This window comes from Boleophthalmus pectinirostris, unplaced genomic scaffold, assembly GCF_026225935.1.
Source record: "Boleophthalmus pectinirostris isolate CB_2022bp ecotype Guang Dong unplaced genomic scaffold, ASM2622593v1 HiC_scaffold_9, whole genome shotgun sequence".
NCBI classification, from domain to species: Eukaryota; Metazoa; Chordata; class Actinopteri; order Gobiiformes; family Gobiidae; genus Boleophthalmus; species Boleophthalmus pectinirostris.
In genome coordinates, this window is record NW_026571541.1 from 4,927,979 (window position 1) to 4,943,529 (window position 15,551).

General features: G+C 40.5%; 2 protein-coding genes across 2 annotated transcripts; both read right to left on the reverse strand.

Annotated features, from left to right (window-relative positions):
• Window positions 1-3,389: 3,389 nt before the first annotated feature.
• On the reverse strand, window positions 3,390-4,996 carry LOC129407247 (olfactory receptor 49-like). The gene is made up of 3 exons (XM_055147840.1): window positions 4,246-4,996; window positions 3,497-3,672; window positions 3,390-3,443 (listed from the first exon to the last, which is right to left on the reverse strand). Exons 1-3 carry the CDS (start codon window positions 4,994-4,996, stop codon window positions 3,390-3,392), a joined length of 981 nt encoding a protein of 326 aa, XP_055003815.1.
• Window positions 4,997-7,581: 2,585 nt separating this feature from the next.
• LOC110167090 (olfactory receptor 10A6-like) lies at window positions 7,582-8,523 on the reverse strand. Its single transcript, XM_020932393.2, has one exon. The coding sequence runs from the start codon at window positions 8,521-8,523 to the stop codon at window positions 7,582-7,584; it is 942 nt and encodes a 313-aa protein (XP_020788052.2).
• Between the last annotated feature and the right edge of the window lie 7,028 nt (window positions 8,524-15,551).

The following is a 15,551-nucleotide window of genomic DNA, read 5'->3' on the forward strand; positions in this document are numbered from 1 at the left end:
GAGCCAACAGTATTGTACAATGAGATGCAATAACATTTTAATGGAGATAATAATGACCTGCAGTCTAGGACCCTTTCAGGTCTCTGCATTCAGACGTGTGTGTTTGACAAGCAGATAAACCAATCAGAAAAAAACATGTCAAAACTTTTATTATTATTATTTTGTTTATTATGTACATATTTTGGGCAAGTAAGCATTTTTCATTCTTTTTACAATGGAACACAGTATCAGTATTGACATAAGTGCAATCAAACAACAAAAACAACAACAAAAAATGTGCCCTAAAAGGAGTGGGAAGAAGAAACTTATTCAATACCACCCCTCTTCTAATTGAATATAAAGAGCTTTTCTTTTGCATTCTGCAGACATTTTACATTGGACCATATGAACTAGTTACATGTGAGGACATTGTACCATATTTTTCGGACTATAAGGCGCACTTAAAATTCTTTAATATCTCAAAAATCTGTCAAAATGTTTTAGTACGACACTGGTAAGCCACAACACTTGATGGATTGTTGGAGCATTTACGGCTAGTCTGGAGCATCGCGGAGTGAGTTATGTAGTTCTGTGTCGACGTTTTTGACATCAGTATGATGCTGCAGAGAATATATGTCCATTCATGTATACGGTCTTTGCATATGACCTGCAGATTTATCATCTGTGAAAAGTTTCACATGAACCATCTCCAACACGACAGACACGATGAACAGACTCACCATCAGCAGAACATGCTCATTCTCACATCCTCACGTCCTGTCACAGAAAGAACACAAATATTCCACTGAGTCGTGTCTTTTAGTCCGACAGAAGCTGACCCCATCAGCACACAAGGAGCGGGCAGTTTTATCAAAGCTTATAGTTTATGCAAATGAGTCATGTGGTTTTAAGTTTTGTTTCTGTAAAATGTAAACAAATGTGCACAAAGCTGCATTAAACACTTTATAACTCAATGTATATTTGAGTTCTCCTCTAAGGAAATAAAAAATAATAATAATTATTCACCCACATTCTTGTTGTCGGCTCTAGCTGTTCGGGGGGGGGGGGGGGGGGGGGCATCTCTGGTACTGCACTAGACTGGTTCAAGTCCTATCTAGAAGACAGGAAGTATTTTGTTGAAATTGGAAACTGTGTCTCAGATGACATGGCCCTGACCTGTGGGGTGCCTCAGGGGTTAATCCTGGGCCCCCTGTTGTTCAATCTCTACATGCTGCCATTAGGCCGACACAGCAATAATGTGTCCTACCACAACTCTGCAGACGACACTCAGATCTATGTCTCACTGCAGCAGGAGACTATGGACCAGTGGACTCACTTTGCCACTGCATCCAACAGATCAGTGTGTGGATGCAAAACAACTTTCTCCAGCTAAACTCAGACAAGACGCAATTCATAGTGTTTGGTCCACAGAAACAAAGGGACAGTGTCAGCAGTCACCTCCAGTCTCTCTCTCTAAAACCTTCAAATCAGGCAAGAAATCTCGGGGTAATAATGGACTCAGACTTGAACTTTAACAGCCACATCAAATCAATAACATCTGCAGACTTCTACCATCTAAAAAACATAGCAAAAATCAAAGGTTTACTGTCTAAAGCAGACTTGGAGAAACTTATCCATGCGTTTGTCTCTAGTATGTTAGATACTGTAATGTTCTGCTCACTGGTCTCTTCAAACGAGCTGTGAGACACTGCAGCTCGGGTCCTGACTCGAACTAGGAAGTACGAGCACATAAGTCCTGTGCTCAGAGAATAGACTTTAAAGCAGCTCTGCTTGTGTACAAGTGTCTCCATGGCCGAGCACCAAAGTCCATCTGTGACATGTTAGTGTCATATGAACCATCTCACACTCTGAGGAGCTCAGGGACCGGCCTCCTGCTGGTGCCCAGAGTCACGACTAAACTCAAAATGGTTCTGTTTCACTGCATATGACTGAAAGGTTTTCATTCTGCACTCTTTTCTCTAATTTAGATAATCAATGTCTCTCTCTTTTTTAATTAAAATCTTCAATTTATGATGATTACTTATGTTTTGATTTGTTTTTATTGTGATTTTAATGAATTTCTTATCTTGTTAAACACTTTGAATTACTTTGTGTACAAATTGTGCTATACAAATAAAGTTACCTTGCCTTGCCTAGGGAAATTTGTCTTCAGAGATCTGGGCAGCAGTCAAAGGGACCTTGACGACTGGATCTCCAGACAGGGAAACTGGTTCTGAAGACATAGAATGCTGAAGGGGGGGCAGCAGTCAGCAATCAGATTTATAAACACCTAGCATTAGGATTTGTTCACTTGACTGTAGATGGGTACATTTTTATTTAACCAATCACTGCTATTTGGTTGTGACGTATGTAATGCGCCAAATCCTGTAGGAAGAAGGGCAATAACGTTTTTTTCCCTTGATAAAATTCACCAAACATTCTCTTTGTTCCAGCTTTAAATCCTGGATCTGGAGAATCGTTGCCAACACAGAATGTCTGTCTTCGTCTACATCCATCTCAACGCTTTGTTTACTGTTGTACTGAACCACAAAAGGGACCCAGACAGGCGCAACGAGTTTGATGTCATGGCTTCACAGCTCACAGGTGATTGGCCGGTGCACAGTCTGCAACTTCCGGGGTTCTTGCAAACCGTCTAGTGTATTCTGATTCCTGAACTAATCGCTGGAGAGAAATGAAATTGAGCGGAGGCACTAGGTGGCACCAGGCCGGCTATTCCTTTTCTACCTTAAATAATCATAAACAACTGTGATATCTGTGAAAATCCTGATTACTGAGACCAAATAAATCCTTTATCTGCTGAAAACTCATCACATCAGCTCCCAATGCACTTTTGGACCATTTTCACTGCTATGTGCAATGCATAAAGAACCTGCACAGTGAAGTCCTCATATATCATATATCATTTTTAATGTATTTTACATTAAACTATTAATCTAGTTTAGCCTAGTTTTAGTTTAGTCTTTGAAAATGAATTTGCCTTCACAGTCAAAAGTTTTCCTGACAGATCTGAGCAATACTCTATTCCAGACACCTGAGATGTTGGTTACTTCCCACCAAGACTTTATGAGTTAGATTCAGGTAAATTCACTTAAAAAAAAATACTAATGATAAAACCAAAGGCTAACAAAATGTAAAGAGTATAACAGGTGAAACAATAGAATATCATAGACTTTGGTCTATGCCAAATGCTTACATGGTTTATATGGCGGTTAACCATTCAGATACACTTTTCTGCATGAATAGAAAAGGTCACAGTCTATCTTGTGTGAGAAGTGGGAGTCTCAACCCAGAAAAAGCCTAGTTACTCGTTAATTGAGAAAAAAAAATGTTTTCTATTATTGTTTAATTTCATTAAAGTATCCTAGCTTAGAGACAAACAGGCTTTTGCATCAGACTCTGATCTTGGAAATACTGAGTCCGTACACAAAGGGGTCTAAAATTGGCTGAAACAGCCAGAAATAAAGAAAGCGCATTGGAGAAAAGCATCAAAACATACAAAAGGACAGTAAAATCGAGGCAGCATAGTGGTCCCAGGTAGAAGTAGGCAGTGAGGAAGAAAAATGCCACGTGAGAAGAGTTTGGGTTCACTGTGCTGAGAGCTCACAGATAAGACACTTCCTCTCTGTCCGTGAGTGATGTCGATTGGTACTGCAGCTCCTGGGAGCTCCAGCCCTGAAAGAATTGTCCCATAGAACAGTGTTTCCCAAACTTTTTTTCTAGGGATGCATATTTTAAAAGTCACAGACCCAAATCAATAAACATTATTCGTAAATCACAAAATAAAGGTGGATTTGACCATTACTGAACATTAATGAGGATAATTTATTGCAGATCATGACAAGGCGATCTAAAAAAAATCTCTAGCGACCCACCTGAGGGTCACGACCCAGTCTTTGAAAAACAATGCCATAGAACACATAGCATATTTTGTGAAATCAAACTGGCCGTGTTCGACTGACAGGGCATTGACAGCTTTCATAAAGGTGAGAAGTGAGAGTCTCAACCCAGAAAAAGCCTAGTTACTATGGAAAAACATAAGTCTTCTATTATTATTTAACTTCAAGTGTCCTAGCTTAGAGACAAACAGGCTTTTGCAGAGGACTCTGATCTTGGAAATACTGAGTCCGTACACAAAGGGGTCTAAAATTGGCTGGAACAGCCAGAAATAAAGAGACACAAAAATGCGCACAGATTCAGGCACATGACTCATGTTAAACCTGTTTTGGATTATCTCACATGCTGTACCAAGGCCAAAGTTCATCAGAGATATGACATGAGGCATGCACGTGCTCAGGGCCTTGCGGCGCGTTTGAGCATTTCCAAAGAAACACACACGGAAAATGAGCAGGTACGTGATCAGGATGAGCAGCAGAGGGGAGAATATGTTCACGATGCTGATGACCAGTCCATAAGCATTTAATGTGGATGTGTCAGAACAGGCCAGTCTTACAATGGGAAAGTTGTCACAGTAAACCTTATGGATGACATTTCCACACAGACGCAGAGATGAACTTAACATGATCATAACAAGGCAAATGAAACAACCATACAACCACGGCATCACCACCATCACAGCGGTTTTGTTTCTGGTCATCCGTGAGCTGTAATGTAGCGGTGCACAAATGGCCAAATAAGGATCATATGACATCACTGATAAAGTGAAGTATTCAACAGTCCCGTACACATATATGGCAAAGGTCTGGAAATAGCAGAATTCACTTGGAACAATGTGTACATCTTGGAGGATTTGGTATAAAAGCAAAGGGAAAATGATGGAGCTACCAAAGATACCATTACCAAACAGACTGCACACAAAAATATACATGGGCTCATGAAGACTTCGATTCTGACAGATGATGGCCAAGATCAGGGCGTTGGAGAAAAGCATCAAGACATACAAAATCAAAAGGACAACAAAGACGATGTAACGCAGTGGCCCCAGGTGGAAGTAGGCAGTGAGGAAGAAAAATGCCACGTGAGAGGAGTTTGTGTTCATTGTGCTGAGGGCTCACAGAGGAGATGTGGGGAGGCCTGTCAGGTCCATAGAGAACCGCTGTGATCGGTCCTGCCCTCCAGCACTGAGCCCTGACTCTGGAGAAGGGGCTTTTATGCCTTCACCGGCTCTCAGCTCCCTCTAGAGGTTCTCAAATTCTCAAACTTTTCACATGTATTTGACTTTCTATGTACTACCACGAGTGCAAAGGATTTCTGAAACAGTGCTAATATAAAGGAGACCTTATCAGGCCTTAGTGACTCCTGAGACAACTGACAGGAATCAGTAATGTTTACTTTTTTAATCCCTCTGCCTCTGGGGTCACCTGAGGCTAACCATCTCCAAATTTTGAGCTAAACACTCATGATCTTTTGGTCATTGCAAAACAATTGCAGACATAAGTGGTGATTTTATTCCAAGCGGCGGCTGGTGGTCCCTGACAGACGAGGTCAGACTCTTTTTAAGAACCTGGAGTAAAGCCACTGCTCCTCCACGTTGAGAGAAGTCAGCTGAGGTGGCTCGGGCTTCTGTTCTGGATGCCTCCGGTCATGTTCCACCAAGAGGAGACCCCAAGAAAGACCCAGGACATGCTGGGCTGGGACACTGAACATTTAAAATGGTAATGAAACAGCAGAAAGAAAATTTGGAGTGAGCTAGAAACTTGTGAGAGACTGGTGAAAGGCGGGCATGGAGAACACAGCTTCACGGCAACCGGGAGGGTGCACCATGTAACTTTCCTGGAAGTCATTGGACAAAGCCTGGACTTCAATGACCAAAATCATCCTGTCGGGATTCAGAAAGGCTGGAACCATTCTAATTGGAACTGATGCTGAGTCTGATGACAGCGACACAGAAGAGGAAGTGGCGCTCCTTTTACCTCCGGACGTCGTGGCCGAGTTGCTCAGAAGTGACACCAAGTATGAAGAATTCAATGGATTTAGGTAAACTTGTTCTGTTCTGTTGTTTATGCTATGGTTATCTGAATATCTGCTTCAGTAACTTGCCTTTCAAGATGAAATGTGTGTCTCTGATTTTATAGAATGATTTTATAAAATACATTTATCTCCAAAAGTGCAACTTATAGTCTAGTATGTCTTATATATGTTTTTTTCTTTTTCATTATGCTGTTTTTTTTTTATCCAAAAAGCACATGCCAATCAAATATCGCATGGATCCAGAATGCTTTGAAAAAAAGGCTAGAGAGAGAGATTTTTGTCTCCATCCAGATGTCACTGCGTTTGGGTTTGGATCGGAGTCCGCCAAATGAGTACCTCTGCTATAAACTGACTGAACTGAAGACTGAAGTTTTTCAGAGATGGCCTAATGTCTGATCTCATGTCCATATGACCTAGCTCCTCACCGACCCAAAACATGCATCTCCTCCACCTATAGAGGCTTTGCGACGGTACCTACGCCGCCATGACACCGGGCACGCTATGTCATTGACTTCAGCAGCATCGGAGAAACATGGGCAGGTTTTGTTGTGTATTTGGTTGTTCTAGACGCTCTGAACGGGATAAAACGATTCGTTTCTTCACTGTTCCTCTGGAAATGACTTATCAGGATCAAACAAGGAAATTACTGAAAAAAAAGACGGGAATTATGGCTAGAGAACATAAACCGCAAAGAGATTTCCTATGGTCCCATCAAGACACACTCACGTCACTTTCATCAAGGTATTTGCTATTTAAATAGTTTCATAGTTTATTTAATGAGAGAAGCACATTTACTGAACTAAAATGTAAAAAGAAAACATTTGCAGTGTGAGTGGCAGTAGAAACTGTATCTTCCAGCACATATAAACATGTCACTCGTCGTAGGACCCATGTTTTCTTTATTGTCTCGCTTATCCACAACTATGTCTTCTAGAATTAATCTCTTTTTGCAGCAGGATCTTTCTAACGTTCGCGAGGATCTTTTCATGGCCGATTCTTTCGAGGTTCGGCTCACAGACTCTTCGACTCGTGCACCATGTTGATCACAGGAGCCCAGTGTGGGTTCATTGAATCATAAACTAGTGCAAGTTTTCCTGGATAAATAAATGACATTTTAGTTTTATCCCTTTCAGAGCGTCTAGAACAACCAAATACACAACAAAACCTGCCCATGTTTCTCCGATGCTGCTGAAGTCAATGACATAGTGTGCCCGGTGTCATGGCGGCGTAGTACCGTTGCTATAGGGTCACGTGACGGTGCAAAGCCTCTATAGGATTAATCGCTGATAGAATTAGCCTTCGCTTTCATTTGGCTTTGGCTATTCTGATATTGTAGGTTTTAGTCCTTAAGACTGACACTCCTGACTGGAAACACAGTACTTTTTAATTAAAACTTTATTAATGAGACAGTCTCTTATTCAAACTTTATTAAGGAATAATCTATAGACATATCCATGACATACATGGAGAGCATCTAATTTAATCATCACACACCAATAGTCGTTCATCCACAGAACCTCACAGTGCCATCAGAAACCTTCTCTTAAGCCTTTACATCAACGAAGATGTGAGAGACATTTCCTGTATGTATAATACTCAAATCAGGACACATTCACTGACTACAATTATGATGTGAGTTTTTTTGTGTGGAAATTATTGGTCTATCCCGTGCAGCCGTGCGATCAGCAGCCCTTTGCATAATGATCGAAGTTTAGAGATTTTGAATCCATAGATGAGAGGGCTGATCAGGGGCTGGCTGGAGATGCAGTACAGGGACAGGAACACCCTCAAGGCCACGGGCACACCATTCATGTTGAACCGGCTCTGCACCAGCTCAAAGCTGCCCCCAATGGTGAAGTTGGTAAGGGTGACCAGGTGAGGCAGACAGGTGCTCAGAGCCTTCTGCCGCACAGACTTGGACCCAGAGAAACACACTCTGAGGATGCACAGGTAAGTGTACATTGTGAAGATGAATGGGGTAACGATCGTGACAAATGTCCAGGTTAATCCATGGATATTTATAATGGAAACATCAGAACAGGCCAGTCGTACAACAGAGTAATTATCACAGTACACTTTAGAAATGACATTATTACACAGCTTTAGAGACGTAGTGATGCATAAAGTCTGAACAACGCCCAGTAAACCATAAAGCCATGTGGACATAATCAGTTTCATAATTCGGTCCCTGCTCATGTGACTGTGATACTGCAGGGGGAAGCAGATTGCAATGTATCGGTCGTATGCTAAAACTGCAAGATTGAGGTATTCAGTCGTGGCGTAGGAATGAAGGCAGTAGATCTGGAGAAAACAGAAGGAAACCGAGATCTGGTGGAGCTGCTGCAGCACGTGGCGGAGGAGCATCGGAAACAACATGGTGGAGCCGTACAGTTCGCTCAGGAAAAGACTGCACAGGAACAAGTACATGGGCTCGGCCAAAGTACGGTTCAGAATGATCACCGATATGAGCAGCAGGTTAGAGGTTAAAGTCAGCACGTAGAGCACCAGCAGCACCAAGAACACCAGGTATCTGAACATGCCCAGGTCCAGGTACGCCGTCAGGGTGAAGTGAGTGAAGTGAGTGAGGTTTGACATGTTTTAAGACAAAGCAAATAAAGAGGCAGTAGACAGAGAGATAAATGTCACTTTAACATTCACCAGCACTCTCTCCTGTGATAAAAAGAAAGCTCGTCATTTGTCACGGTTTTAGTCAAAGCCACAGAACATTTTAACCTCTATAAAATGCCCCCACTAACTTTGAAAACCTCAAAATAAATAAAGTGGTGTTTATCAAAGCTGGTGCTTGTTCCAGTTCACTAAATGACTACTAAGTCTATGTTTTGAGGAATAAATGGATACAACATTTGAAAAAAAAATGCACAAACATCTGAATTATTACTCTACAAAACAAGAGAAGTTTGGAAATAGTAATGGGGATTTTTTTTTTCCTTATATTGCTTGATTGGTTTGATTTTGTCTTGAAAATAATAAAAAATGTATTTCAATATTTATCTCTTGTACATAAACTTTACAGACTTTAAATACAAAAAATAGTCAAATTATGTTGCCCAAAGTCTGAACTCTTCTCCAAACCCACATAGAGGCTTGAAACGACCGAATCTTTGATTAACATTCACTTAAATATACTCCATATTCCATTCTATCAAATCTTAACAACAACAAAAGCTCAGCTCTTTCCACTTAAGCAATGACCTCTCACAATTATTTGGTAAATTAATGAAAACTGTAATGTTTTTCAAATTAAAAACAAAACAAAACTTGATCACCACAATAAGTCACACAATCCCACTGAATGTATTGGATATGGAAATGGATCATTCCAGAAATCAAACCCATTTCTCTTCAGCTGGCTCCATGTCCTTGATCAATCTTATGTCCACAAGATTACAACCATTTACAGAAATGTGATATTTGAATATGATACAATAAGTGGTCATTTAAACTACAGTCACTCTAATCATTTGACTCAGTGACAAACACATCTTTACATTCAGCACATCTGCAGACTAACAGAAAAACAAGGCTTATTCAAAAGTCCCATAAAGTGTCCCATGAAAACAACGTCATATTACTGTTCATAATGCACAAACTAAAAAAGCAGAGCCAACGAGACGAGCCTTCACAAAATTCAAAAATCAGAGAAAAAAGAGCAGCTTTAGTAATAGTGAATAGTTATAATGAAAAGAATGTAGACATGGTTCAGTTAAACAAAGACTGACTTCAGGATCTGTGCGTCGGGAGCTGTGGTTCATTATTTATAGTTCTTCAGACTGATGATTCCCCCGAGAGGCTCATTTGGGTCATTGTTTCTTTTAGATGCAAATGAGAAGAAGAGGCCTGTACAATGATGCACCTGACAGTTTCTGCAATTTAGTTGTATTTTTTTTTTTAAGTTACAAATCTAAACCCAATGTGTACTAAGTTTCAATTGTCGATGACAAATTTTTCTTTTCATCCATTTAGTCCAGTGCTTCTCAAATAGGGGTGGGCAAACTAGGGGCACTGTCTGAAGGGCCGTCACACCAAAGCGTACGCCATGTCGCCTCTATTTGGAGCCTTTGCATTTGAGTTTAGACGCCCCCGACGCGTGTCTTTCGTCGACAAAAATACTTGACGTGCGTCCGTTGCCCTGGAAACAAGAGCCCGGTCCCGGTCTTTTCCCGAAACAATGTCAGACAGACAGATAACATAATCAACCTGGACTGTATATATATTTATACTCTAATGATCATAATACCGGTCTAGTGGTGGTTCTAGTCCGGTCTACGGTCTATATAGGTCTAGTCGGTCTAGTCCTCGGTCTAGTCCTGTCCTGGTCCGGTCCTATTTCTGATGATTGTGGCGTATATATTTAGTTCTCGTTCCTGATAATAACGTCGCTGCGTCTCTGGATACTCGTCCCTGATTGGTTGACGCGGCGCGTATGACGCGAAAAGTTGCAGCATTTTCAACTTCTTGACGCTGACGCCTTGGAACGACGTCTTGGCCGCTTGAGACGCCGAGCTGACTTTCGCTGACGCGAAAAAAAAATGCAGGACGTTCTAGTTTACATAGTAAAAGTGGACGCGTTGACTTTGGTCTGAACGGGCCTTTAGAATAAAGTGCAATTGCACTTCCACTGTAAGTGCTCTCATTGGCAGAGTGTGCGCAGGGAGCATTCGTTCGGTGGTGTAGGAGTTTTGTGTGTTCTGAGATTTTTTGCAGCACGATGAGTTGTAGTGCGCTTACAGATAGAGACGGAGTAAACGAAAATATAAATATGCAAAGCATGTAGCACTTCACCACGTCATGTTGACAGCATGTGTGTTACTTGTCTGGCCCTTCAAAATTTTAGGACGCACCTATGTGGCCGCAGAGCACAGAAAATGTTGCCCAGCACTGATTTAGTCTAATGAATTTCTTTGACAAATGTTGCCATGGAAACATGTTTGCAGATCGCAGGTGTGTTGTCATTGGCTTTTTTCTTCATTATTGTCAGAAGGATTTCTGTGTCAAATTTTTATTGTCTACGACAAAATAAATTTTTTGGCACCATTAAAATTTTCAAGGGGGCGCTGTAGAGCAGTTTTATGTCACAGCTATGTACAGTATATTGTATATGACTGACTTCAGGTCGTTAATGTGCCAGAATGTTCCATTGGGTCTGATGCAGTTTGTCATTGCATGTGAGAGATTTGAGAGAGTTCATTCTTTTCAGATTCACCTCTGGTTTGTGGGATTGCCTCACCCACATTTGACATTTTACAAAAATCTCGAATAATTAAAGTTAATGTTCAGGCTTCCAACGTTTTTAATTACATTTTCACGAGGTACTAGAGAGCCGTGTTGTTAGATACGATATGAAGTTTGTTCTTCACCATGAACACTCTTAAAGTTATATTCAAAATCTAATTGGTCATCTTTACTTGCACATGGCTTTAGTGATTTTGGACAAATTTGAAGTGTGATGAAGTTTGAGGTGGTCGTCTTTCATTTCATTTTCATGGAATTCAAATTTTATACCGGTCACTAGAATGTTTTGTTTACTACTTGATTTTGTGATTTCCGGAGCTCCGGACGACAGAGATGACAGTACCACTTTCTTATCGTAGCTTTTTTATTGTGCAATAATAATGAATTGGATTTTGACAGCATTTGTTTATACCTAAAATAAATCTAAAAATTAAAATTTTGTGTTGTATTATTCATTCTTCAGGGAGTTTCTCACTGGATCCAAAGTCAGAGGTTCTCTGCTCATCCCAGAGTGTATTGTCATTGTGTGATGACACAGAGCATTCATAGTTATGCAAGGTGGATAAAGTGTCTTGCTCTGGGGCTCATCACCAGTTGGTTTTGAACCACTAAGCTTCTGGTTATTAGGCAATCACACATGAACCTACGTTGCCTTTGTACTGTGTATATTTTTACCTGCGGTGCAGCCGTGCGATCAGCAGCCCTTTGCATAATGATCGAAGTTTAGAGATTTTGAATCCGTAGATGAGAGGACTGATCAGGGGCTGGCTGGAGATGCAGTACAGGGACAGGAACACCCTCAAGGCCATGGGCACACCATTCATGTTGAACCGGCTCTGCACCAGCTCAAAGCTGCCCCCAATGGTGAAGTTGGTAAGGGTGACCAGGTGAGGCAGACAGGTGCTCAGAGCCTTTCTGCCGCACAGACTTGGACCCAGAGAAACACACTCTGAGGATGCACAGGTAAGTGAACATCATATAGAGAAAAAGGGGATGACGATTGTGACGAAGGTAACAATTAATCCGTGGATGTTTACCAAGGAAACATCAGAACAGGCCATTCGTACAACAGAGTAATTATCACAGTACACTTTCGGAATTTTATTATCACACAGCTTAAGAGTTATAGTGATGCCTTCAGTGGTCAAAACAATCAAAAAGCCGTAAAGCCATGTGGAGATAATCAGTTTCATAATTCGGTCCCTGCTCATGTGACTGTGATACTGCAGGGGGAAGCAGATTGCAATGTATCGGTCGTATGACAAAACTGCAAGATTGAGGTATTCAGTTGTGGCGTAGGAATGAAGGCAGTAGATCTGGAGAAAACAGAAGGAAACCGAGATCTGGTGGAGCTGCTGCAGCACGTGGCGGAGGAGCATCGGAAACAACATGGTGGAGCCGTACAGTTCGCTCAGGAAAAGACTGCACAGGAACAAGTACATGGGCTCGGCCAAAGTACGGTTCAGAATGATCACCGATATGAGCAGCAGGTTAGAGGTTAAAGTCAGCACGTAGAGCACCAGCAGCACCAAGAACACCAGGTATCTGAACATGCCCAGGTCCAGGTACGCCGTCAGGGTGAAGTGAGTGAAGTGAGTGAGGTTTGACATGTTTCAGCTGCAGTGACGTGACTGAAATAACTGTTTCATATGCTGCAAGGCACACGTCAATCTTCTTTACCAAAACCTAAACTAAGAAGAAACAGAATATTCAGTATTTAACATAGGTTTAACATGTATGTATCCAGGTCTTTAAAAATGCGCCACAGAAAAAACTAAAACCAGCCATTTCATTTCAACAAAACAACATTTACAATCATTTAAGATGTTCTTACAAGTCAATGTGAAATAAAATCAAAAGTAAAACACAAACTGAAATAAAAAGTGCGTTTGGTTCGATCATTTGACTCAGGAAAAAAAATAATAAAAATTTCTTTTAAATTCTGGTTCAAAGTGTTGCTATAAAAAAAATGTGATAGAAAAATAAAATATAGTGTGAACATTCTTAAAAATGCACTGAAATGATTTGTTAAACCTTTTAAAATACAAAATATGAGTACATTTGAGCAAATCACATGGCTTTGTTTCACACCAGGAGCAAAAAGCTAAAAAAAAAGATATCAAAACATTACCGCAAATGTATGTAGACTTCACCGAAACACATTTTTTATCAATAACAAAATATTCATCTTAATAAAAAGAACTTTTATATCAAATGTTCCTATTTTCATCACTATCTGCACCAACGTTGACCTTCTGTTTAAAGCCACAAGGATTAAAACAGCACCTGCACCTACACCGCCTCAGCCCAGGTCCAGACTGAGCTCAGATCCACGTTTTTATCTGTGAAGGACCAAACACCAGGGACTACTCCAGTACTCAAGTATCAATTACATGTAGTACAGTTACTCACAATTATATGGCACTGTAACCAAACTGAGAAATCCTTAACTTTCATTAATATTGTCTAACTAACATATTATACAAATTTTAAGAGCTTTTAACCAGGTCGTAACAGTGTTCCCTGATCGTTAACTTGCACAGAAATATTTTTTAATTTTGTGTTTGAGTGCACTGCAAAAAAGAAAATCTAGCCATGTTAATTAAGTTGACTTGAATTAAGAAAGTTTTATCATGATTTGAGTAAATTTCACCGTAAAATGATCTGCCAATGGAACAAGACTTTTTGTGTTTAAAATATGAAAATACATCTTATTACACTGAAAATAAGAAAAATGAAACAAAATCAAATGTTGCCTGAATTAAGAAAAACACATTTGTTCCACTGGTAGATCATTTTACTTGTCAAGTTGAGTCAAATAAAGTAAAATGTTCTTAATTTAAATCAATTTAACTTACCTAGATATTGTTTTTATCCAGTGTAATCCTGTATTTTCCAGCATATGAGGCATCTGTCCGTTCAGATAATATCCATTTCCACTTATACCACCTATCCCCACCCACTGCTCTCTACTTACTTACAGTTAATCAAAAAGTGTAACATCTGCTGCTTCCCACGGTGAAACACCACAAAGACTGCATGGTTTAATACAAAATAGTCCAAAAAAAAAAAAAATAAAGCTTAATGTGGTATTCTGAGGGTTGGCTACATGTACTGGCTAAACCAAGAATTAAATATAACACCTAATAAAGGAGAGGGACCAACAATGCCGCCTGAGAGCTGACCCAGGACCAGCGAATAGAAAAGGCACATAGGCCCATTGTTGATGAACAGAGGCACGGCATGAGTGTCCACTTTATTTATAAATGTTTTCATAAATGAGATTAGTTTGACAGTAACATTGTAGTTAGTTAGTTAGGATAATTCATTTCACAGTTCACTGGATGACCCTTGGTTCCAAAGACATTTTGTTTGTAAATCCAGTCACTCAACTCCATGGCTCAAGATCTATAAAGTAAAATGCACATTACCCCTAAATGTACAACTACGCAGAGGCATCATATTGTTTTCAGTGGCCTGTGCTCATTGGCGCATCGTGCCAAAGAAGATTTTTACTTCGGCATTACTTCCTTAATACTGACCTTATCCCACAAAACGTGTGGCATCAGAAACGTGCCGTTCTGACCAATCAGAGCGAGAGTATGGTGCGGGCACAGAGCGGGGGCTAGGCTAAGTCTTACAACTTTTAGACACTTTGACAATAAAAAAAAAAAAGTTAATATTGTAAAAATACAAAAGAATCCCAAATTCCAACCTTTGTGACAGCTGTGGATGCCCTGTCAGTCAAACACATTTTGATTGCACATAAAATGCTTTGTGCTCTATGGAACAATCCTCTCTGGGCCGGTGCTCTCTGGAGCTGCAGTACCAATGGAGCAGCCACTAACTGACCTCGCTCACCTACACAGGGTCTTATTCAGTTCTTATTATAGATTCTTGCCTGACAGTGGTGAGCGAGCAGTGTCAACAACAGGAGACCCAAAGTAAGAGGGCGAGGAGGTGGAAAGAGACTGACTGATGCCACCGCTAACAGTTAGACTGCACAAAGTGCAGCCTGCAGGTTATACTGTCACAATATGTCCTCTTTAATAAAAGGACATATTTAGCTTTTGAAGAATACCATATTTTCTGGACTATTGAGCTCAACTGAATAGCCACATCACCTACATTTTAACACAATTTTTAAATTGTACATATATAGGCCGCACCTGATTATAAGATGAAGGTGTCCACGTCTACAAGAACGTTTTCAAGTTCGGGTCATCTACTTTTATCTCTGAAAGTTTTTGTCATCTTTTTGCATTGAATCAGTTCGTCACACTGCTGTCACCATAACCTCACCAATGATTCATTGATACCGAGTTCACGTGCAGCAGCTCTGTTTCCTTCTTCCACAGACGCATCAGTCG

Coding starts and splice junctions, on each gene's coding strand:
- LOC129407247 (XM_055147840.1), bottom strand. CDS start 4,996: ATGAACACAAACTCCTCTCACGTGGCATTTTTCTTCCTCACTGCCTAC. Junction 3,673..4,245: donor TCTGATGAACTTTGGCCTTG/GTACAGCATGTG, acceptor CAATTCTTTCAG/GGCTGGAGCTCCCAGGAGCT. Junction 3,444..3,496: donor CTCGATTTTACTGTCCTTTT/GTATGTTTTGAT, acceptor TGGCTGTTTCAG/CCAATTTTAGACCCCTTTGT.
- LOC110167090 (XM_020932393.2), bottom strand. CDS start 8,523: ATGTCAAACCTCACTCACTTCACTCACTTCACCCTGACGGCGTACCTG.